General features: G+C 36.3%; 1 protein-coding gene across 2 annotated transcripts in view; it reads left to right on the forward strand.

Moving 5' to 3' along the window:
* LOC107659924 (voltage-gated potassium channel subunit beta-1-like) overlaps nucleotides 1-19,004 on the forward strand; it is a 37,715-nt gene that overhangs the window by 7,632 nt on the left and 11,079 nt on the right. For both annotated transcript variants that reach the window (XM_016449036.1, XM_016449042.1), the window contains exons 2-8: nucleotides 5,821-5,864; nucleotides 9,684-9,721; nucleotides 12,718-12,797; nucleotides 13,713-13,757; nucleotides 13,871-13,915; nucleotides 14,116-14,159; nucleotides 17,983-18,069. In XM_016449036.1, the coding sequence (XP_016304522.1) occupies nucleotides 5,821-5,864; nucleotides 9,684-9,721; nucleotides 12,718-12,797; nucleotides 13,713-13,757; nucleotides 13,871-13,915; nucleotides 14,116-14,159; nucleotides 17,983-18,069 (383 nt within the window). The remainder of the gene's footprint in view (nucleotides 1-5,820; nucleotides 5,865-9,683; nucleotides 9,722-12,717; nucleotides 12,798-13,712; nucleotides 13,758-13,870; nucleotides 13,916-14,115; nucleotides 14,160-17,982; nucleotides 18,070-19,004) is intronic.

The raw sequence follows: 19,004 nt of genomic DNA on the forward strand, positions 1-19,004 counted from the left end.
ATATTATATTATTATATTGGAATTCTAAAATTCTTCTATTATATTTTGGAATTCTGAAAAATGTTACTGACAAATTAAATTTACTCTCCAAAACAAAAAAGATGGCTCTCATTTGAGTCTTGAGCATTAATTTTGGACTCTGTTTCTGCTTAACCTAATCATAACCCTGTCCTAACAAATCTGAGCAATAAGGCTTTTTTCTGTGTTCTCTATCTCTTTCTGTCTCACTTGTTTTCTGACTATATAAATGACAAGAAGGCTTAAGATACATTTTAAAAACCTTTGATGTCCACAGATTTGTAAAGTCCATATCTTAGTGTGTCCAAGAGATTAAGCATTAGCAGTGTGTGTGTATTTGTATCTTTCTCTTGCATTTGCTCAATTAATAAAAGTGTAATTTTGCCTGGTATTTCTGAATTCCCAGCTCTAAAACAAACAGTTGCAGTGTTTCATGGTTCACTGGCCGGCGCTGCAGTCCAGATGGGCAGTCGTGCTGTGTGTGTGTGTGTGTGTGTGTGTGTGCATTTGTCCTTGTCATTGTATTTGTGTGTGGGCTTCTGTTTATTTGGCCATTGGCCTATTAAAAATCAATCAATGTATGTGTTAGTTTTATGTGGCTTGTAAGCATTTTTCTTCACACCATAATGTCTAATGTGTGTGTTTTTGTGTGTGAGTGGAACACAGCAGCTGTGTGTTCCAGAATCTTCTGAAGCACAGGATAAGGAGACCTCATAGACGCCCAAAAGGGCACAACAGTCCTATTTCACTTTTTCATTTTTTGGGGTTTGTTGGGAGAGACATTTGTGATAATGCATTATTAGCCAGGTTTTCAGATACAGTATATTTACCTGTGCGAGGCGTAGTCCACACACAAATAACAATGTTGCATTGTCACATACTGACTTTCATATTGTTGCAAATCTATATGACTTATTTCTTTTGCAGAACACAAAGGCAAATATCTATCTATCTATCTATCTATCTATTTATCTATCTATTGTTAGTTAGTTAGAAGGTAGGCAAGTCAATTAGGGCAACATTAGGGCGAGTAGATAATGACATCATTCTCATTTTGAGTGAAATATGCCTTTAATTGTCAGATGAGCTCTGGGCTGCTCAGACACTGCTGAGGGACTAAACCTGATTCTGCTGGAGAGAGAACTGAGGAACATCCTGTGGTGTTTAGAAAATCCCTTCCTGCTCACTGTTACCCATCTGTTAATCATCATATTGTGTTATTCATTTGCTGATGAGGCTTAATAGTTTTGTTTCAAAACTATTTCATTTTTATTAAAAGACTGCTCACATACATTCACACACACAGTGGTAACATCGTTCAGATCCCACCCGAACACACACATACACACACACAGTAGTTAGTTATCACACTCTGCAGCAGTCCCCTGACTGTTCTAAACTCGTTATCAATTCTGTTTTACGATGACTACAGTATCACTAGAGACTGTAATGAGGCCTCACGCTCGCACACACTCTCACAAGCTCGTACTCCTACAACAATATTACTGAAATGCTTAAAGCAGGTGGACGCATCCAGATTTAACGGTCATACTGATAAATATTCGAGTGCATCTCTTTTATCTGTCAGGCCCTCCAAATGCTGCATGTTGTTATTGTGGTGTGCCAGAGTACTTGAATATTTTTGATATATGGTACTGTACCATGGTACTATATAGAACCATTCGTCAGTGCGATCTTTTGCTTTAAAGGGGACATCGGATGCCCATTTTCCACAAGTTGGTATGATTCTTTAGGATCTTCATAAAATGTCTGCAACATACTTCGGTTAAAATTCCTCAGTGGTCGTGTAAAACAACACCCTTTTTACCTTGTCGAAAATAGCTCTGTTCACAGCGACCCATTTCAGTGCATGTCTCTTTAAATGATAACTCCACCCCCCCTTCTGTTTTTTGTGTCAAGAGAAAATGAAGACTCGTATGTTTACTTTTACATCAAACTACAAATGAGACATTGTTGTCGCTACAGCTGCCTGAGTGCAGAAAAAATGGCGGACAGTGTACAACTGGCAAAGGTGGAAATATGCTAATATGGTTGTGGGAAAATCAAAACGGTTTGATAATTGAGACCATTTAGGGTTTTTTTGGGGATTAAAAAATGGTGTGAATGGATTTTTATTATTGTAGGGTGGTTGTGTCCACACACTGCACACACCATGTAAAAGTGAATTTTACATCCAGTGTTCCCTTTAAAAGGAATTAACACTTTTATTCAGCTATGACACATTAAATCGATCGGAAGTCACAGTAAAGACATGTATGAAGTAAAAATATTTCATAATATTACTGTTTTACTCTACTTTCTATCAAACCAGTGCAGCCATAGTGAGCATAAGAGTCTTCTCTCAAAAACATTTAAAAATCTTACAGATTCCTAACTTTTGAATGGTAGTGTGTTTTGAACGTATACTATGGTAGTTATATGGTTTTCTTGGAATACCGTATAAACACATGAATTTCAGTTAAAAAAAAAAAGTTTGTACTATGGTACGGAGGTGGTATTACATTTACTGTTGTTTTTATAATATCATGGCACTGAAATTCATGTATCATAGTACATACAGTATATGTACAAAGGTACTTCTACACTCTTAAAAATAAAGGTGCTTCACAATGCCATAGAAGAACCTTTTTGTCTAATTGGTTCCATAAAGAACCTTTAACATCTGAAGAACCTTTCTGTTTCACAAAAGGTTCTTTGTGGCTAAAGAAGGTTCTTCAGATTATAAAAAGGTAAGAAAGAGATGGTTCTTTAAAGAACTTTTGATTGAATGGTTCTTTGTGGAACCAAAAATGGTTCTTCTATGGCATCGCTGTGAAGAACCTTTTAAAGCACCTTTATTTTTAAGAGTGTAAGGTATTCTGAAAAACAGATACCATGGTAACATGTCCAAAAAAACATGGTGTTAGTTATTACCATGGTGGTAAACCATTATATGATGTGTCTAAAATGTGGTATCAACTAAGTTACCATTGTACAATGTTCAGAATAACATGCCATTTCTATGGACACATGGTCATGCCATGCTTTGCAACTGATAGATGTGATTCAGGAAAAAAACCTGTTGTGTTCCTATAAACTCAGTCATGCACATGCACAAACAAATCAGACCAGCTTTCCTGTCAAGACACATGTTCTTCACACACCTTCCTCTGTACAATGTCAGTAAAACGATACATACAGTTTCCATTGCCTTTCTGAGCTTTTCTGTCATGCAGTCTCTCAGTTCCTCAGCTCTCTGACTCAGCTCGCTGTGATGAGGAAGGATCTGTTGACACCCAACAGCGTGCATGTCTGCTACCCGGAAAATAGACACACACCCCCATCACGCGGAGAACAGGGAGTTTTAAATGATATATGTCTGCAGCTGAGAATGTGCTGTGGTTGTAATGTCACACAAACTAATAATGGCTGGGAGAACGTCAGACAAAAATATCGAGTGGGAGATGATGTTGGGCGACATCCATCGCTTTTGCAACAGCTGCATCGGTGTGAAGGATGAAGCCGACGTTTATAAAGACAACAGATTTGTCTTATTTGAAAAGGCAATAATCTGAGAAGCCTGACCTGACCTGCAGGGACAAGATAGAGTGATTAAGTAGGTAATTTTTTTTTCACAGTGTATCTGTTAATTTTGTTTCATTCTTACCTAGATCGTTTAAGGGGATAATATGCAGAAAGTTGGAGACGGATTCGCTTGGAAGAGAGTGTGAACTGTGCATGATGATTTGGTATTCTCACCATAAACTGAAAACCAGGGGGTGGGTGTCCACAAGCCAAAATCAATGTTATTGGTTTCCCTCCAAATGCATACTAACTCACTTCCTGCAAGTCAATGCACAGCTTCACAACTGCACAGAAATATTCAAGTACCATGTCTGGTTGTTCCTCCTAAAATAATACCCCAAAATGCAGTAAATCCATGTTGATCGTCTTATTACGATGCAAAATCAGGTTCTGAGGCTGGCAGGTTTGGATCCAGACATCAGGAGCTGTTGCTCTGGTATTTTTAACTAAAAAGAGAATGTGAGTGGTGCAGGATGTTAAGGTGTTGTGGGTGGCTGCCAGGATGTTGCTATGTGAGTGTGGTGTTTTGTGCTTTGCTATGCATTTGCTTGGATTCTTTGAGTGTCTCTATGATATTGCGGGCAATAAATATGACTCAGGTCCCTCCTTCATTGTAAGTTTATGGGATTTTTCATCTACCTGTTGAAAATTGTAAATCCGGTTACATAGAAAAACAATATCACACCTCTCCTCAACAATCCACATTATCTGAAGTGTCATTTAGTTCTGCAGCACAAATGAATTACATGCCAAAATGTATTACTGCAGTGTTTGTTCAGATAGATAGATAGATAGATAGATAGACAGACAGATAGATAGATAGATAGATAGATAGATAGGCAAGATGGATGGATGGATACTGTAAGTGGATAGATAGATAGATGGATGGATGGATGGATACTGTAAGTGAATGGATAGATAGATAGATAGATAGATAGATAGATAGATAGATAGATAGATGGATGGATGGATGGATGGATGGATGGATACTGTAAGTGAATAGATAGATAGATAGATAGATGGACGGACGGACGGACAGACGGACGGATGGATGATGGATGGTTGGATGGATGGATGGATACTGTAAGTGAATAGACAGACAGACGGACGGACGGACGGACGGACGGACGGACGGACGGATGGATGGATACTGTAAGTGAATAGATAGATAGATAGATAGATAGATACTGTAGTTGGATGGATGGATGGATGGATACAATAGATAGATAGATAGATAGATAGATGTCCTTCCTGCATTCAGTAAAACACTGCAACTGTTCACCATAATCACAGGAAGCAAACAAATGTTTAAGTAATTTGAGGGCAGTAATGGTGAGCATAGAACAATCTGGTTTGTGGTGCAGAGTTGAGGTGTGGGTTTAAAGTGAATGAGGTGTTATCTCTGACTCAGTCAGGCATTAAGAGGAAGCCACATATCAGAGTAGAGGAAGTTTTAATGATAGAGGGAAAGATTGCTGAGGTTTTACTGTAGATTGAAACCAGGGTTAAAGTCACATCTGCACTCTGATGAATAGAGCTATGGCTAATGTATTTTATATTGTAGCCAATAAGATAATCTAAATAGGAGGCTAAAGCCATAAAAAGATCAGAGACCGGGGTATAAATACCAGCCAGCCATTTTGTGTGTGTGCATTCACATGTACTTTTTAAAGCTATTAAAAAGTTTTGTTCTCTGATAATAGCTATCTTAAATCACTGAAGTGCTGTAGAGTCACAGCGGTCTCTGCGGATCAAATATTCAGTTGTTGTCCGCACTGAGAGAAAATTAAAATGGTTTCCTCTGGGTCCAAAAAGAAGGTCCATTATTCACATGCACCATAGTGGGAGGCCATGAATACTTTTAGAAAACCAAATAGCAGAAACATACTTGAATGGTTAGAACCTTAGAGGTGGCTTTTTTATTTTAATTTTTAAAATAAAAGTTTAGCATAATATGGAAACACCTGCCCAGAACCAAATGTGTATTAATTTATGAAATGGGTCTTCACCAAAGCATTTTCTGAAAGTTTTGAAGATGTTTAAATAAATTATAAGAATACATACATACAGAGGCTATTTATTTATTTTATATTTTATATATTATTGTGCAATTTTCTTATTACATTATAAAATAGAATAATAAAGGAACTGGAGGCACAGAAGTGAAGGCACAGGAATGTTATGTCTTCGGTAACAAATTTTTCACTCTCTCCGCAGGAATCTTGGGAAGTCAGGACTGCGAGTGTCATGCCTTGGACTTGGTAAGCATTTTTTGATTTATAAAGCAGCCATAAACCACCAAAAGGTCACACTGAATATAAGTACCATAGCTCAGTGATATGTTCACACAGTGCGTTTCAATGAAGTGCAGGCAACTGTGTGTGTTTAAAGAAAATCACATGATCTCGAAAATGTTATTCTCCCTCCATTCATATTTAATTTATCATGAATTAAAACACAAGCTCACTAATTGCCTCGCACACTCCACACACAGCGGGAGAGTGATGGGTTGACGCTTAATTTATTCTCTGTTCCCTTTTATTTTTACAATTAGATGGTTTCATTAACAAGCCTCGTGAACGCAAACATAATGACTGTATAAATCTGTTGTTGACTTCTCCTGAGATAAATACGCAGCGTGGCTTATATAGCAGCCGGTTCTCATGCTACAGGACTTGCGGACGACTACACAAGAGAACATGCCTGATTCAGCTCATTCCAATCTGTGCATTTTATTTTTATCGCTACAAACCAATGCAAGATACACAAGAAAATTACAGCAGTGTCAGTTCTTTGATTAATTAAATGCAGAAATTGTAATGGTGCACTGAAAATGTAGTTTGTTTCACCTCCAAGAGCAAACCATCTCTGCTCTCATGAAAACCAGGGCATTGGCAACTGAATTGGTTGGTGTGGTCTGAACTAAGTGAACTGGATTTTATTGTTGTCATACTACAGGCTTTCAGTAAGAGCATTGAGGAACAAACAGCTGCTATTCCACTATGTAAAAAGCCCCGGGCTTATCTTCACAATGCATTTCCAAAAGGTGTCTCTCCTATCTTACATCAGATTCTTGCTCTGTACAAGTCCTTCCTCCTTCCTGCATCCAAATATACACTACTCTTCAAATGTTAGGGATCAGTAAGATTTTTTTTAATGTTTTTGAGATCTGTTATGCTCTGCATTTATTTAATTAAAGTACAGTAAAAAACAGCAATATTGTGAAATATTATTACAATTTATAATAACATTTTTCTATTTTCATATATTTTAAAATGTAATTTATTCCTGCGATGCAAAGCTGAATTTTCAGCATCATTACTCCAGTCTTCAGTGTCACATGATTCTTCAGAATGAAATGGATTTTAATGTTATTTATTTGCATGTGCTTTCTGAATTATTTTAGCATACAATTAATCGAGTATGCAAATCAGCAAATAGAGCAAACATGCTTACAAAAGTTGTGCTTTTAACTTGTTTTGTGAATAAAACTAACCAATTAGTAGCTTAATTTCGCGCCTGGTTATGATCAAGACTCAGGTTTTGATGCTGAAATACTGAGCGAAATTGCCGCAACTCACCCTTCAGTGCTTGTAGCTGTTATTTTCCTGGGACGTCAAAGGTCATTGCTCCAGGTCAGACATCGCAAACATTAGCCACTTGATCAAACACAAGAGCACTGCAGGCTGATAAGATTTCAGCGCTTCAGACATGCACTTCACTGAATACATGAGGACAGCTTTCAGTGGAAATCACCAAAGCAGCAGTCTTTTTTTTTGTATGGGATTGTGTGTGCATATGTGCATGTATAAATGTATGTTCATGTTCATGTAAGTCAGAGGTGATTGCTTTAAGACTATGATGGAGGCACAGTGGAGCCCATAAAACTGGCGTCCCACTTTTTTTCACATGTTTTAGGACTCATCCTAAATTAGATATCATTCGTAAGATTAAACACTCTAAATTCATCCTGTGAAAACTGTTTTAAAATTGGTCATTTTTACCATGGAAATGGCACTTTAAAGCCTTTTAGCAGGCTCCTCCCCCTGGTGTCAAGTGTAATATTACAAAATTTACTACAATATTTTATAATCAAATCTTGACAATACTCATATAATTGAAAAGGTCTGAGTCTCAATATTCCATATTTGTAATGGTAGTAATACTGTGACAGAAGATTAATTTATAAATTTGCGACAGGTAAATGGCTTTTTTGGTATAGCGTCTAAACAGAATCTCACAGGCAGTTTGAATTTTTGAACTTCAAATTTGGAACATAACATAGTTAGACATATGGCTTTGATTTTATAGCAATTTTCGATTCCAAGATATTTAGTAAAATAATTATTTTAAATGAAAAAAAGTTCCGTTAACAGGTTAAATATTTTAGCTAATAAAAGTATAAAATCAGGTTGTTTAAGTAAAGAACATGCCAATTTCTACATGTACATTTTACAGTTATTTAATGTAAATTAATATAAAAATTATTTTGTCAATCAGCTCTAATACATAGGGAGATCCAGGATTAGGCAGAAAGAGTCTGTTATTCCCTTGTTTCTCTCAGTTGTTGAGCTGCTGAAGACCCTGGTGCTCATCGTTGCTCACAGTAGCTGTACGCATAAAGTTATCTGGCAGCATGAGGACTGTTACGTCATGTACAAAACTTAAGAAACGCGCCAAATGTTCCTTATCGCTGCACAGGTGTCACCAAGCGAACGTAACACTTGCAAACGCCCACACTATTTCCTCATTTATCCTACAACCCATAAGCGCTTGATCGCCATGGGAACAGCTGATCACCCCCGACGGGTTCCCTCACCCTCAAACACAGTCGGGCGTCTCATGGGATGCCAACAGATCCCATAATTTTGAAGCCCAGGACACCAGTGTGTGCTGGAGAGATGCCCAACCCGCAGCCGGGGTGAGTTTTAGGGTGATAGTAGGTGATTGTGACAGTGACTGGCCTACAGGCAGAAACTGAAATCAGCTAAACCTGTATTAAGGACTGTAAAAAGATGGACTAATGAAGCAGAGCAGGATTTACAAGCTTGTTTTCAATAAAGCTCATTCTGATTCTGATTCTGATTCTGACTGCAGAGTCTTACCCTGACAGCAATGAATCATGGGTGCTTTAGACTGCAGGCAGTGTGAGTCAGGCCAAGAATAACAAGAGTCCTCAGGAAAACCTGGGACAGTTTTTACCAAGAATCAACCTCATTTTTGTCTCTTTCTTTGCATGTTGAACTGAAGTACTGAAGTATATTTTAAATTTTCTGTATCAAAAAGCAAATTCCATATAAACATACATATAAGAAATTAATACTTTTATTCAGCAAGGATGCATTCAATTGATCAGAAGTGACATTAAAAACATATCTGTTATGAATAAATGCTGTTCTTTTAAAATGTTTATTAATTAAAGACTCCTGAAAAGAAATGATCATACGTTTCACAAAAATATTAAGCAGCAACCGTTTCAACATTGATAATAATAAAGAAATATTTCCTGTGCACCAAATGAATAACATTTTAAAATGTTTATTTTAAATTGTAATAATAATTAACAATATAAAAAATGCAGGAAAAAGTTCCAAAATTAGTTTTACTGTTTTGGTTATTTTGATTAAGAGCAAATTAACCTATAAAGAATTAAAAAAAATAAAAAATAAAAAAATTCTTGCTCTTTAATAAGATGATTAAAATACATACATACATTTATCCAGTGCTTTTCATAAAAAAAATAATAAAAATAAATACATCATGTCCCAAGCAATGTTGTATCATATTGAATGAAATTAACAGGGAAATATTAATTTGCTTACATCAAAATATGAGTGACATGTAGACGCCAAGTCCACTGAAAAACAATTAAGTTTCTGGAAACTGACTTTATTTTTTTAAATTCTTCTTTAACTGGTATTATTGCTATAAAACATTCAGAATCAGGTTTGTGTTTTGTTCTAATCTGTTTGAGCTTTTCTGTGACAGTCACCAGAGCAAATAAATCAAGCTCTACTTGGAATAAACTAACCTCTGACTCACACTTCCTCTATTTCTTTCGATTTCTTTCTCTCTCTTAGGCACGTGGGTGACATTTGGGGGACAGATTTCAGATGAGGTGAGTATTGAAAATTTGTATATTCATAACCAGAAAATGAACTTAACTCATATCGTAGATATTTTCAACAACAGTTAATCTAGAGGGTAAACAATCTATTTACTCATTATAAATAATTTTGTAATATAATATAATAAGGTGTTGAATCATAAGTTTTTTTGATGTTTTTACCTATTATTCTCATTTCTAAATCCACTCTAGCCATTATCACAAATTGGGCAGATTTAGTCGAGATAAGCATGTTCAGTGTTGACAGTCTTGGCAGAGAGGAAGGCTCGTAGACACATCATGCAGTGGTCTTCCTAATTATTCAAACAATAACATCATTCTGCCAGTGCCCCTTTCTGACACTCACCCAGAGCAAATGCACATAAACACTAACGCTTCTTACATCATAAAAGTCCCCGCAGCAGCAACTTCCACGACAAGCCTGTCTTTCCCCAGAGGCGGAGTCTCCTCTATTGTCCAATCATCCCTCTTTTCCAATCAAATTATATGAGATGTGGACGTCCCCGTTCGGTCCCCTTCTCCACATGTCATAAGTCATCTCATCAGCAGCTGAACAGACGGTTTTTCCTCATCGGTCTGCCAATATACAACTACACTGACAGAACGGATCACTGTCACTCATGCTGACAGTTCTCCATCAAAGAGAACTAGAGAGAGAGAGACTGATGGATTGTAGAGATTGCAGAGGTTTTAGCCACCAATTGTTCTGTCAACAGAAGATCAAACTCTGACATGAAGATCATTGTATCTTTGCAGCAGTTACACTAGAAAAACAGATGCTCCGTTCCCAAACCTAGTAAGGGGCCATTCACACAAAACACATTTTAGTGTTCCACTACGCTGCTTTTTTAAATATGCACTAGATGGACATCTTTGATCAATGCGCTCGGTGCAGTACAAGGTCTCAAGACAAGTTTTTTAAAAGTTGTGTGCCACACAGAACACTGTGTCTTGTGGAAGAGTGCATGTTTACATAGAAAAACAATGGAAAAGTAGTGCAGTCGAATGCAAGCACGTGAGATGTAGGGCAACTGAATGGAAAAAATGCAAGGTCCTGAGACACGTTGAACTTCTTTTAACTTCAGCAATATTTTTTTAGACACTGTGTCCTTAGTAAGACACTGCAAAAGTACATCGGTCAAAGATGTGCGTCAAACTTGTTAACATAATAGACAAACAATGGAAATGTTGCACAGTGGAATGAAAAAAAAAACTTTTTTTTAATACAGTAATTGAAATAGTTACACTGCTTATTACATTTCAAATAGGGTAACTTATAATCTGTAACCTATTACATTTAAGTAACCTTCCCAACACTGTGTGTACGTGTGATTCAGCAAGCTTAACGGACACACAAAAAAAAATGTGTATGCCTCTCTTCCAGATGTGAAATTTGTAAATCGCAAATTACCTTGAAATTGTATGTAGATCTCAGATCTCAGATAGTTTCAGATCTCCACCTGGTTAACACTGCCTAACTAATGTCTTTAGCATATAACAGAGCACCAGTCAATGTCCAAATCCTTTACTTGAGAATGGCAAGTGCCAGAATTGCTTATAAATTTCCACATACCTGCAATACTGACTCTATGCCACAAAGAAAAGTGTGTACATCTGTTTAGACCCTGACATGAAGCTAAGCACTTTTCCACGTCAAAGATAGATTTTAGTGTAAACACACTCTAAATTCAAATATGTGTGTATACACCTTTCATAAATTAGGTCTGACATGTTTTAAAAGTTGCATTTTTGGGAATTTTTAGAACGCAGTGTTTTCCGTAAGGTGCTGAGAGCGGTGCACATATTTACATAGAAAACCCATGGAAAAGTAGCACAGTGGAATGCAAAAATGAGATGCCGCCAACCATGCACTTATTTTAACTTGAGCATTGCATTTTTAGAATGCTGTCATGTGCGACATGTCACTAACATATAAGACACGACCAGTATAGTCAAACATGTCCATCAGTGCACATTTACAAAAACAATAGAAAAGCAGCACTTGTAAATTCAAAAAGCATTCTGTATGAACCGTCCCTAAGGCTGCGTTTTAAGGCTATTTAATATGGGTAATGAAGACTCATGTGTCTCAATAATTTAACAGCTTGTGCTTTTAAATCTTGAAAACAGTTGTGATACTGCAGTGCAGTTTAATTTATCTCATCCTACGTCATGACTAGCTGTTACTATATATAAAATGATGAGCACAATTTTTAAAGGATGCATTTACAAAGCATCCACGCATAATAATAATCTTGTGTTAACTTATTATGTGCATGAATGCCATTATACTCAGTACATCTGCCTGAAAATCTGTCCATAAAGCCATGTATTAATTTTTTCTGCATCATGTGACAAACAATGTGAGGTGTAAAGAATGAAATCACCGTCAGATGCTATTAACTCCATGCAATGCTAGGAGACATGCTGTATTCCTATATACATAGTGACAAGCAGGCATTAAATACCAGGATGGAGCCAAATTCTTGGAATGGTTGGAGGGGAGGGGTTGAAAAATAACAGTCAGCGCTCTGTGAAATCAACCGAAAAGAAAATAGTTTCACGGGCAGAGAAAGCTATTGCATTTTGATGAAAGATTACAAAGATAAACTGTTTTTCTTTCGAATAACATGCATTTTCTGATCCTGTTATGTTCTTCTCTCTGCAACGCTTCCTATCCTAACTGCATTGTCCATATGAATAAATGTGACAAAAATATTCTGCAAAGGTTCAAAACAATGTCTAAAAAGTACAAATTCAGCTCAACCCTGCATTCAGTTTGGACAAATTAAATGTTATGGACATGAAGGTTATAAAAGTGCTTCACATGGCAGTGAATCATGTGAAGTGGATTTAAGCAGCACTTTTTTCACAAAGGTGAGCACTCAATTATCCGTTTACACACACTTCTGAGCTCTCTGCAATGCTGACTGACAGCCGAGTACTTGATATTGATGTGTGTGTGTGTGTGTGTGTGTGTTTTGTAGGTGGCAGAGCAGCTGATGACTATAGCCTATGAAAATGGGGTCAACCTCTTTGACACTGCAGAGGTCTATTCAGCTGGGAAGTGAGTTTGACCTTTGACTTAAAGTAAAACTGAGTGGCTAAATCCATCTAGACACTTGCATACTATCTTGCATACTAGAACCTATTGAATGGATAGTATGCAAATTAGATTCAGCCAGTGTGTAAGAGCACAAATAATCCTGGATTACAGTCCATCCTGTAAACTTCAGATCCAAACTTGCCAAGATGATTCATCTAAACCTGTTAGAAGAAACAGAAGGGAATTCACTATAATTAAATTGCACCCACTGATAGCAACGTTTTTGCACACATTGTCTGCATTACTTTTGCACCAAATTCTCTAAAGGAATTATGCATTCAGGTTGAGGTGCAAACGGCCACAAATTTAGTGCTAAATGCAATTTGCATAGATCAGTTTCTAGGCTTGCAGGCCAGTTTCTGAGTGTTAGTTAGCACATGGCGCAACAGACTAGAGTGATCATATTTTTTTGGGACTGTACATCATCACTCCACCACTGTCATAAGGCACCTTTAAAATGCCAGAAGTCTGGATATGTGCCTGGTTGTGATGCTTTTCTCCATTCTTTGAGCATCGTTTGATGAATTACCGCTGTCATGATCACTATAGAAGTACACTAACATTCATTTAAATAAGCTTTAAATTTCCTCCAGTTTTCTGTGGACAGTAACCATAGCTCAATGTTAACTGTGTCAGGCAAATAGCGCTGACGTTTGTGAATCTGGCGATTTCTATAATGAAACTTATGCATACAAAGGAGGAGTGTTTACCCTGAAAAAATGACAGTAACTTTAAAGATAAAGTTTAAATATATGCATAGTGCAGTGCTATAGTGGCTCTATAGTGAATTCACCTCGCAGTGCCATGGAAAAATTCTCTACAAATCCAGAAATAAAATCTTAAAAAGCACATAAAATGTGTCTTTCTTCTTCACAGGGCTGAAATAATCCTAGGAAACATTATCAAGAAAAAGTGTTGGAGGTATTTATCTTACTTCTTTCCAATTATAATTTTAATCATCAATTTCATTGGCTGAGAAATTTAAAAGGCCACTGCTTTCACACAAAGTCCATAATCTGTCTGTGTGTGTACAGGAGATCAAGTCTGGTCATCACCACTAAACTGTACTGGGGAGGAAAGTGAGTATCTGTATGTCTGTCTGTCTGACTTTCTTTCTTTCTTTCTTTTTGTCTGCCTGTCTATCTGTCTATTCATTCTATCAATAACTGCTCTCATTAACTCCTTGAGATTTAGGCTTTTAGATTTAGTCTGCTTATGTAAAGCTTTCTTTTTCTTTCTTTCTTTCTTTCTTTCTTTCTTTCTTTCTTTCTTTCTCTAGGGCAGAGACAGAGCGTGGGCTCTCTAGGAAGCACATTATTGAAGGTAGATATTTTTCTTCTTTCTTCTAATTCCCCTGTCGTTTGTAATTGACCTGAACCTTTTTTTCTTCTTTTCTTTCTAGCTCTCTCCTCCTTTATTGATTTTTCTTTCTCTTTCACTGCAGTAGACTGTGTGTGACCTTATTCCTAATAAAAGCTCAGCACCCACACCAGCATTCATTCTTAAACAGTGTGAGATTCTCTCTCTAAGTCTTTTTGATAAACGATTATTCAAACCAAATACAGTATGTATATAGATACAGAAACCATTTAGTCTGTAGGTTTGTTGTCTTGTTTTCCAGTAAAAGTGTCTAAACATCTTTAAAACAAGAGACATTTACATTAAAAGCATAATAAAGCATAAATAAAAACATTATCTTGTTTAATTTATTTACTTACCCACTTCCTTACTAACGTATTCATTCATTCATTTTTGAGTTCATTTGTCTTAACCCATTGTCACATTTTGCATCTACATTTATTTAGTTTTAAATATGTTTAGATATTTCTACTGGAAACAAGACTAAAAAGCTGATGAATATTAAAAAATTAACAATAAAAAAAAAAAAAGATTATTTTAATTACATACAAATTTAGCTGCCAATGGTTTTCATTTATTTTGTAATTTAATTTTGATTGAACTATTTTAGTACCCATTGTTACAATCTCCTTTTTACAAAAGAGCTTGTGATTATTGGCAATAGTACTAAATGTTCCTGACAACAAAGTATGCTAAAAGACATCCATCACTGAATTCAGATTGCTTTAATAGCCTAATGCATAATTAAAATGGCATATTTACGTATTCTGATCATTGACTGCATGAATTATGTGAAGTGTTTGAAATCATAAGCTTTATTTGTGTGCTTAATCAAGAGTGGAAATCTACATGTAATGATATTCTGAATTATATCTGCTCTATTACTGTATGAGATGGAGGTGAATCACTGATTTCAAGAGAGTTTAATATCTCTAATGTCATTTCTGTGTCACTTTCAGATTGAGAAAATTCACTGTTTGTATTTCATGAAACTAATTGAATCATTCGCATACTGCGCTCATCCCTCCTTCCCTCCCCCGTTCTCCAAGTTATTTTTATCACTCCACCTTGTGTGTAGTTTTCCTTCCTGGCTCGTGTCTCTCTCCCCTCCTTGCTATAGCTTGTGTTTGTTTGACATTGTTTGTGGGCTAGAAAGATACATCTGTTTATCCTCTATGTACTTTTAAAAAAGCTCCCTGCTAAGAATATCTCCTCCACAAACCCAGAAAATTCTGACTGATTAGAGCCGTGCGAGGGCGTGCTCCGTGAGCACGGGGCCGATCAATGAGTCTGAGATTGGCTGGATTATAGTGTTTTTGTGAAAGGACGAGCGTGGGGTTTATCTGTCAGATTAATTTCAGTATGGCAGAGTAATCACACCAGCATCTGATCACCTGAAAGCTATCTGACAACTTTGTTTCAACACACCTGGTGTTTGCTCTCTCTCTCTCTTTTTCTCTGTCTTTCTCTCTCAGCCAAGATTTATTGGCATGACTGTAAAGTTTTGCCAGTCCATTATTTTCACAGTACTTAAATACTGGTTTTTGAAATAAGTGAGCTACAGTACAGTATGTGCATTATCTGAAAGAAAATCTTAAACGGAATGAAGAATAAATGTGTTTGGGGTGTTTAGAGGTGGAGAGACCCCAAAAAGAATTTGGACACCTAAGCAGCTCTCAGAAAAAGTTTGAATGCCATTGCATTAAACAACAAAATGTCAAACCAAATGGAATTTATTTAAAAGGAAAAACATCACAAGCACTTTTCATGCAAAACATTTCACAGAATATATGTTTGTGAGGTTCCTAATGGAAAACAACTGATATAACATTTTAAAGGAATTAATACTTTTATTCAGCAAGGATGCATTAAATTGATCAAAAGTGACAGTAAAGACATATATAATGTTAAAAATGATTTAAAATAAATGCTGTCATCGAAGAATATATCACGATTTCCACAAATAATAATAATAACAAATGTTTCTTGAGCATCAAATCATATAGGATGATTTCTGAAGGATCATGTGACACTGAAGACTGGCTGCTTAAAATTCAGCTTTACATCACAGGAATAAATTACATTTTAACATCAATAAGGGATTACATTTGACTGTATATTTTGATCAAATAAATGCAGCCTTGATCATAAGACACTCACCTTAATGTGCCCCTATTATGGATTTTTGAAAATTATCTTTCATGCAGTGTGTAACACAGCTCTAAGTGAATGAAAACATCCTGCAAAGTTTTAAATCTGAAAGTGCACTGTGTATAAAGTTATTGTCTCTCAAATGAAAGAGTCGACTCTGAATCATTGAAACGAGTCATTTTTTAAATGAATCCCAAGCTGTTTCATGTTGACGTCAACATGAAACATCAGCATACTGCCCGCCCACTTGTTGCGCGCGCAGACCTGGGAAAACTTGAAAATGCGAATTCATTCTTTGCCACTAGGTGCTGCTTTTGGAGCCGTAAAAATAGCTGTTTCCCGGTAACGGCTGTACACAAAGCAGCACTGCGCTCACAAACGCTGCTTTATCAGGCATTACAGGCATAATGATATGGAAATCAAATCGACCAATTGGACAAATCACCGTAGATTAGAGTCACGCAAAGGAGGGGTTTGGAAAAATGAATCGTTGAGCGAATCGTTTGGGAGTCATTGAGCAAATAACGTAAAAATCAATGCATAATATAAGACAATGAAAGTGTTTTTTGACCTTGCATGCATGTCAGCCTGTTGTTGGGGACTCCCAAAACCAAAATATGAACTTTTCATAACCCATAATAGGGTCACTTTAACATTCACAGAAAATCTTACCACCCCCAAAGTTTGAACTGTAATGTGCATTATTGTCTGTGAACTTTTGTGTTCACTGTTTTATACCAATAAATATGAACTATTTTTATGGCCTGGTAACTAATATAATGCCCGATGTTATATATTTTTTGTGTTCATAGTTGAAGTAGCACCAGTTTTGAATTTCTCAAAATTTTCAGTTTTGAAAATTTCTCAAAGTTTTTGAGTTTCAAAGTTTGAATCAAGCGTTTGATTTTATTTACTTCCAGTATCACCCTAATCAGAATATTCTTGATAATTTTTTAAAAAGCTAATATTGGATGATATTGATATGGTCATTGATATACCCAATAAACACAAATAAACATATTGCTTACAGTGCATAATGTATGTTACGAACTGTCCCTCAGTTGTGTTCTCTGTCTCTCTCTCTCTCCGTTTCTGAATGGGACAATCATGTGACAGACTGAATCATTCTGCTTCCTCATCTTGTTCTTCTTCCTCTCCTCTGGTGTCTGCAAAGCTGTACTTTCCTAATCCTCTCTCAACTGCTCACCTGATCCTATTTTTGCTCTCTCTGAGTTTCCTCTCTCCTCTCATCCTTCCGTCTCTTTTCACACTTCCGGCTGTCAGATAGCAGCTCAGAATGAATGTAGGTCCTTAGGCAACCACATGAGTTGGTGTCATCATTTTTAATCTTTCCTGTTTCATAGAATAGTTGAATGAAAGTTCATTTACTTGCCCTTATGTTGCTTCGAACCTTTTTTTCTTCTTCACAGAACACAAAATATTGCATTAAGCAGAATGTTTAAACTGCTCTTTGAATGAAAATTAATAGAAACTGAGACTGTTTGAGCTCCAAAAATTAAAAAAAAAAGCAGCATGAAAGTATCAAAAATGTGGTCCATACAACTCATGCACTCATCCACTCTGAATACAAAAAACATGAACACTTTCTACTTTCTTATGCTTTCTCTCTCTGTAGGTCTGAAGGGTTCTTTGCAGAGATTACAGTTGGAGTATGTGGACGTGGTTTTTGCCAATCGCCCCGACAGCAACACACCAATGGAGGGTAGGTGAGGCTTGGGCCCAAAGCAAAAGTCACTACACTGATGCTTCTAGCTTTGCAAGCTCGGATATGTGCATCATTGCATTCTGAAATGTGTTAGAGGAAATTCGTAAATCAATGCAAGTACTGTATGCATTGCGTTTATAGAACTGTTGGAAGAGCAGCTATAGCATTAGCATAAACTGTCAAGCAAGTTTTCTCTTTACTGTAATAGCAGTGCAACAGTTTGAAGATAATTTTTTTTTTTTATCTAGCCAAATCTGAATAAAAACATCCAGTATAGTGGCAGGGTTTTGAAGGAAACTCTAGGTCTAAGGTTTGTTAGCACCCAAGCAATGCTAGAACACAGTTTAAGTACACTACAGTTCAAAAGTTTGGGTTCGGTTCGATTTTATTTGAAATGCTTTTTGAAAGTAGTCTCTTATGCTCACCATTTATTTGATAAAAACACAGTAAAAACAGTAATATTGTAAACAAATATATATATTTTTGAATATATTTTAAAGTGTAATTTACTCTTGTCATGCTCAAGCTGAATATTCAGTAGTCATTACTTTAGTCTTCAATGTCACATACAGAAATCATTTCTAATATGTTGATTTGCTGCTCAAGAGATATTTCTTCATATTATCAATGTTGAAAAGAGTTGTGCTGCTTAATATTTGTGTGGAATCCACACTACAGGATATTTTCAGGAATCTTTGAAGAATTCAAATCTTTGATAAGTAAAAAAAACAAACATTTATTTGAAATAGTTTTTTTTTTAGACATTATAAATATCTTTACTGTCACTTTTGATCTATTTAATGCAGGGATTCTCAACTCTGGCCCTCGAGGTCCAGGTTCCTGCAGAATAGGTCCAACCTTGATTAAGCTCACCTGCCTGTAACTTTCTAGTGATCCTGAAGACCTTGATTAGCTTGTTTAGGTGTGTTGGA

The sequence above is a fragment of the Sinocyclocheilus anshuiensis genome, unplaced genomic scaffold (genome assembly GCF_001515605.1).
Source record: "Sinocyclocheilus anshuiensis isolate Anshui unplaced genomic scaffold, SAMN03320099.WGS_v1.1 scaffold850, whole genome shotgun sequence".
Lineage (NCBI taxonomy): Eukaryota > Metazoa > Chordata > Actinopteri > Cypriniformes > Cyprinidae > Sinocyclocheilus > Sinocyclocheilus anshuiensis.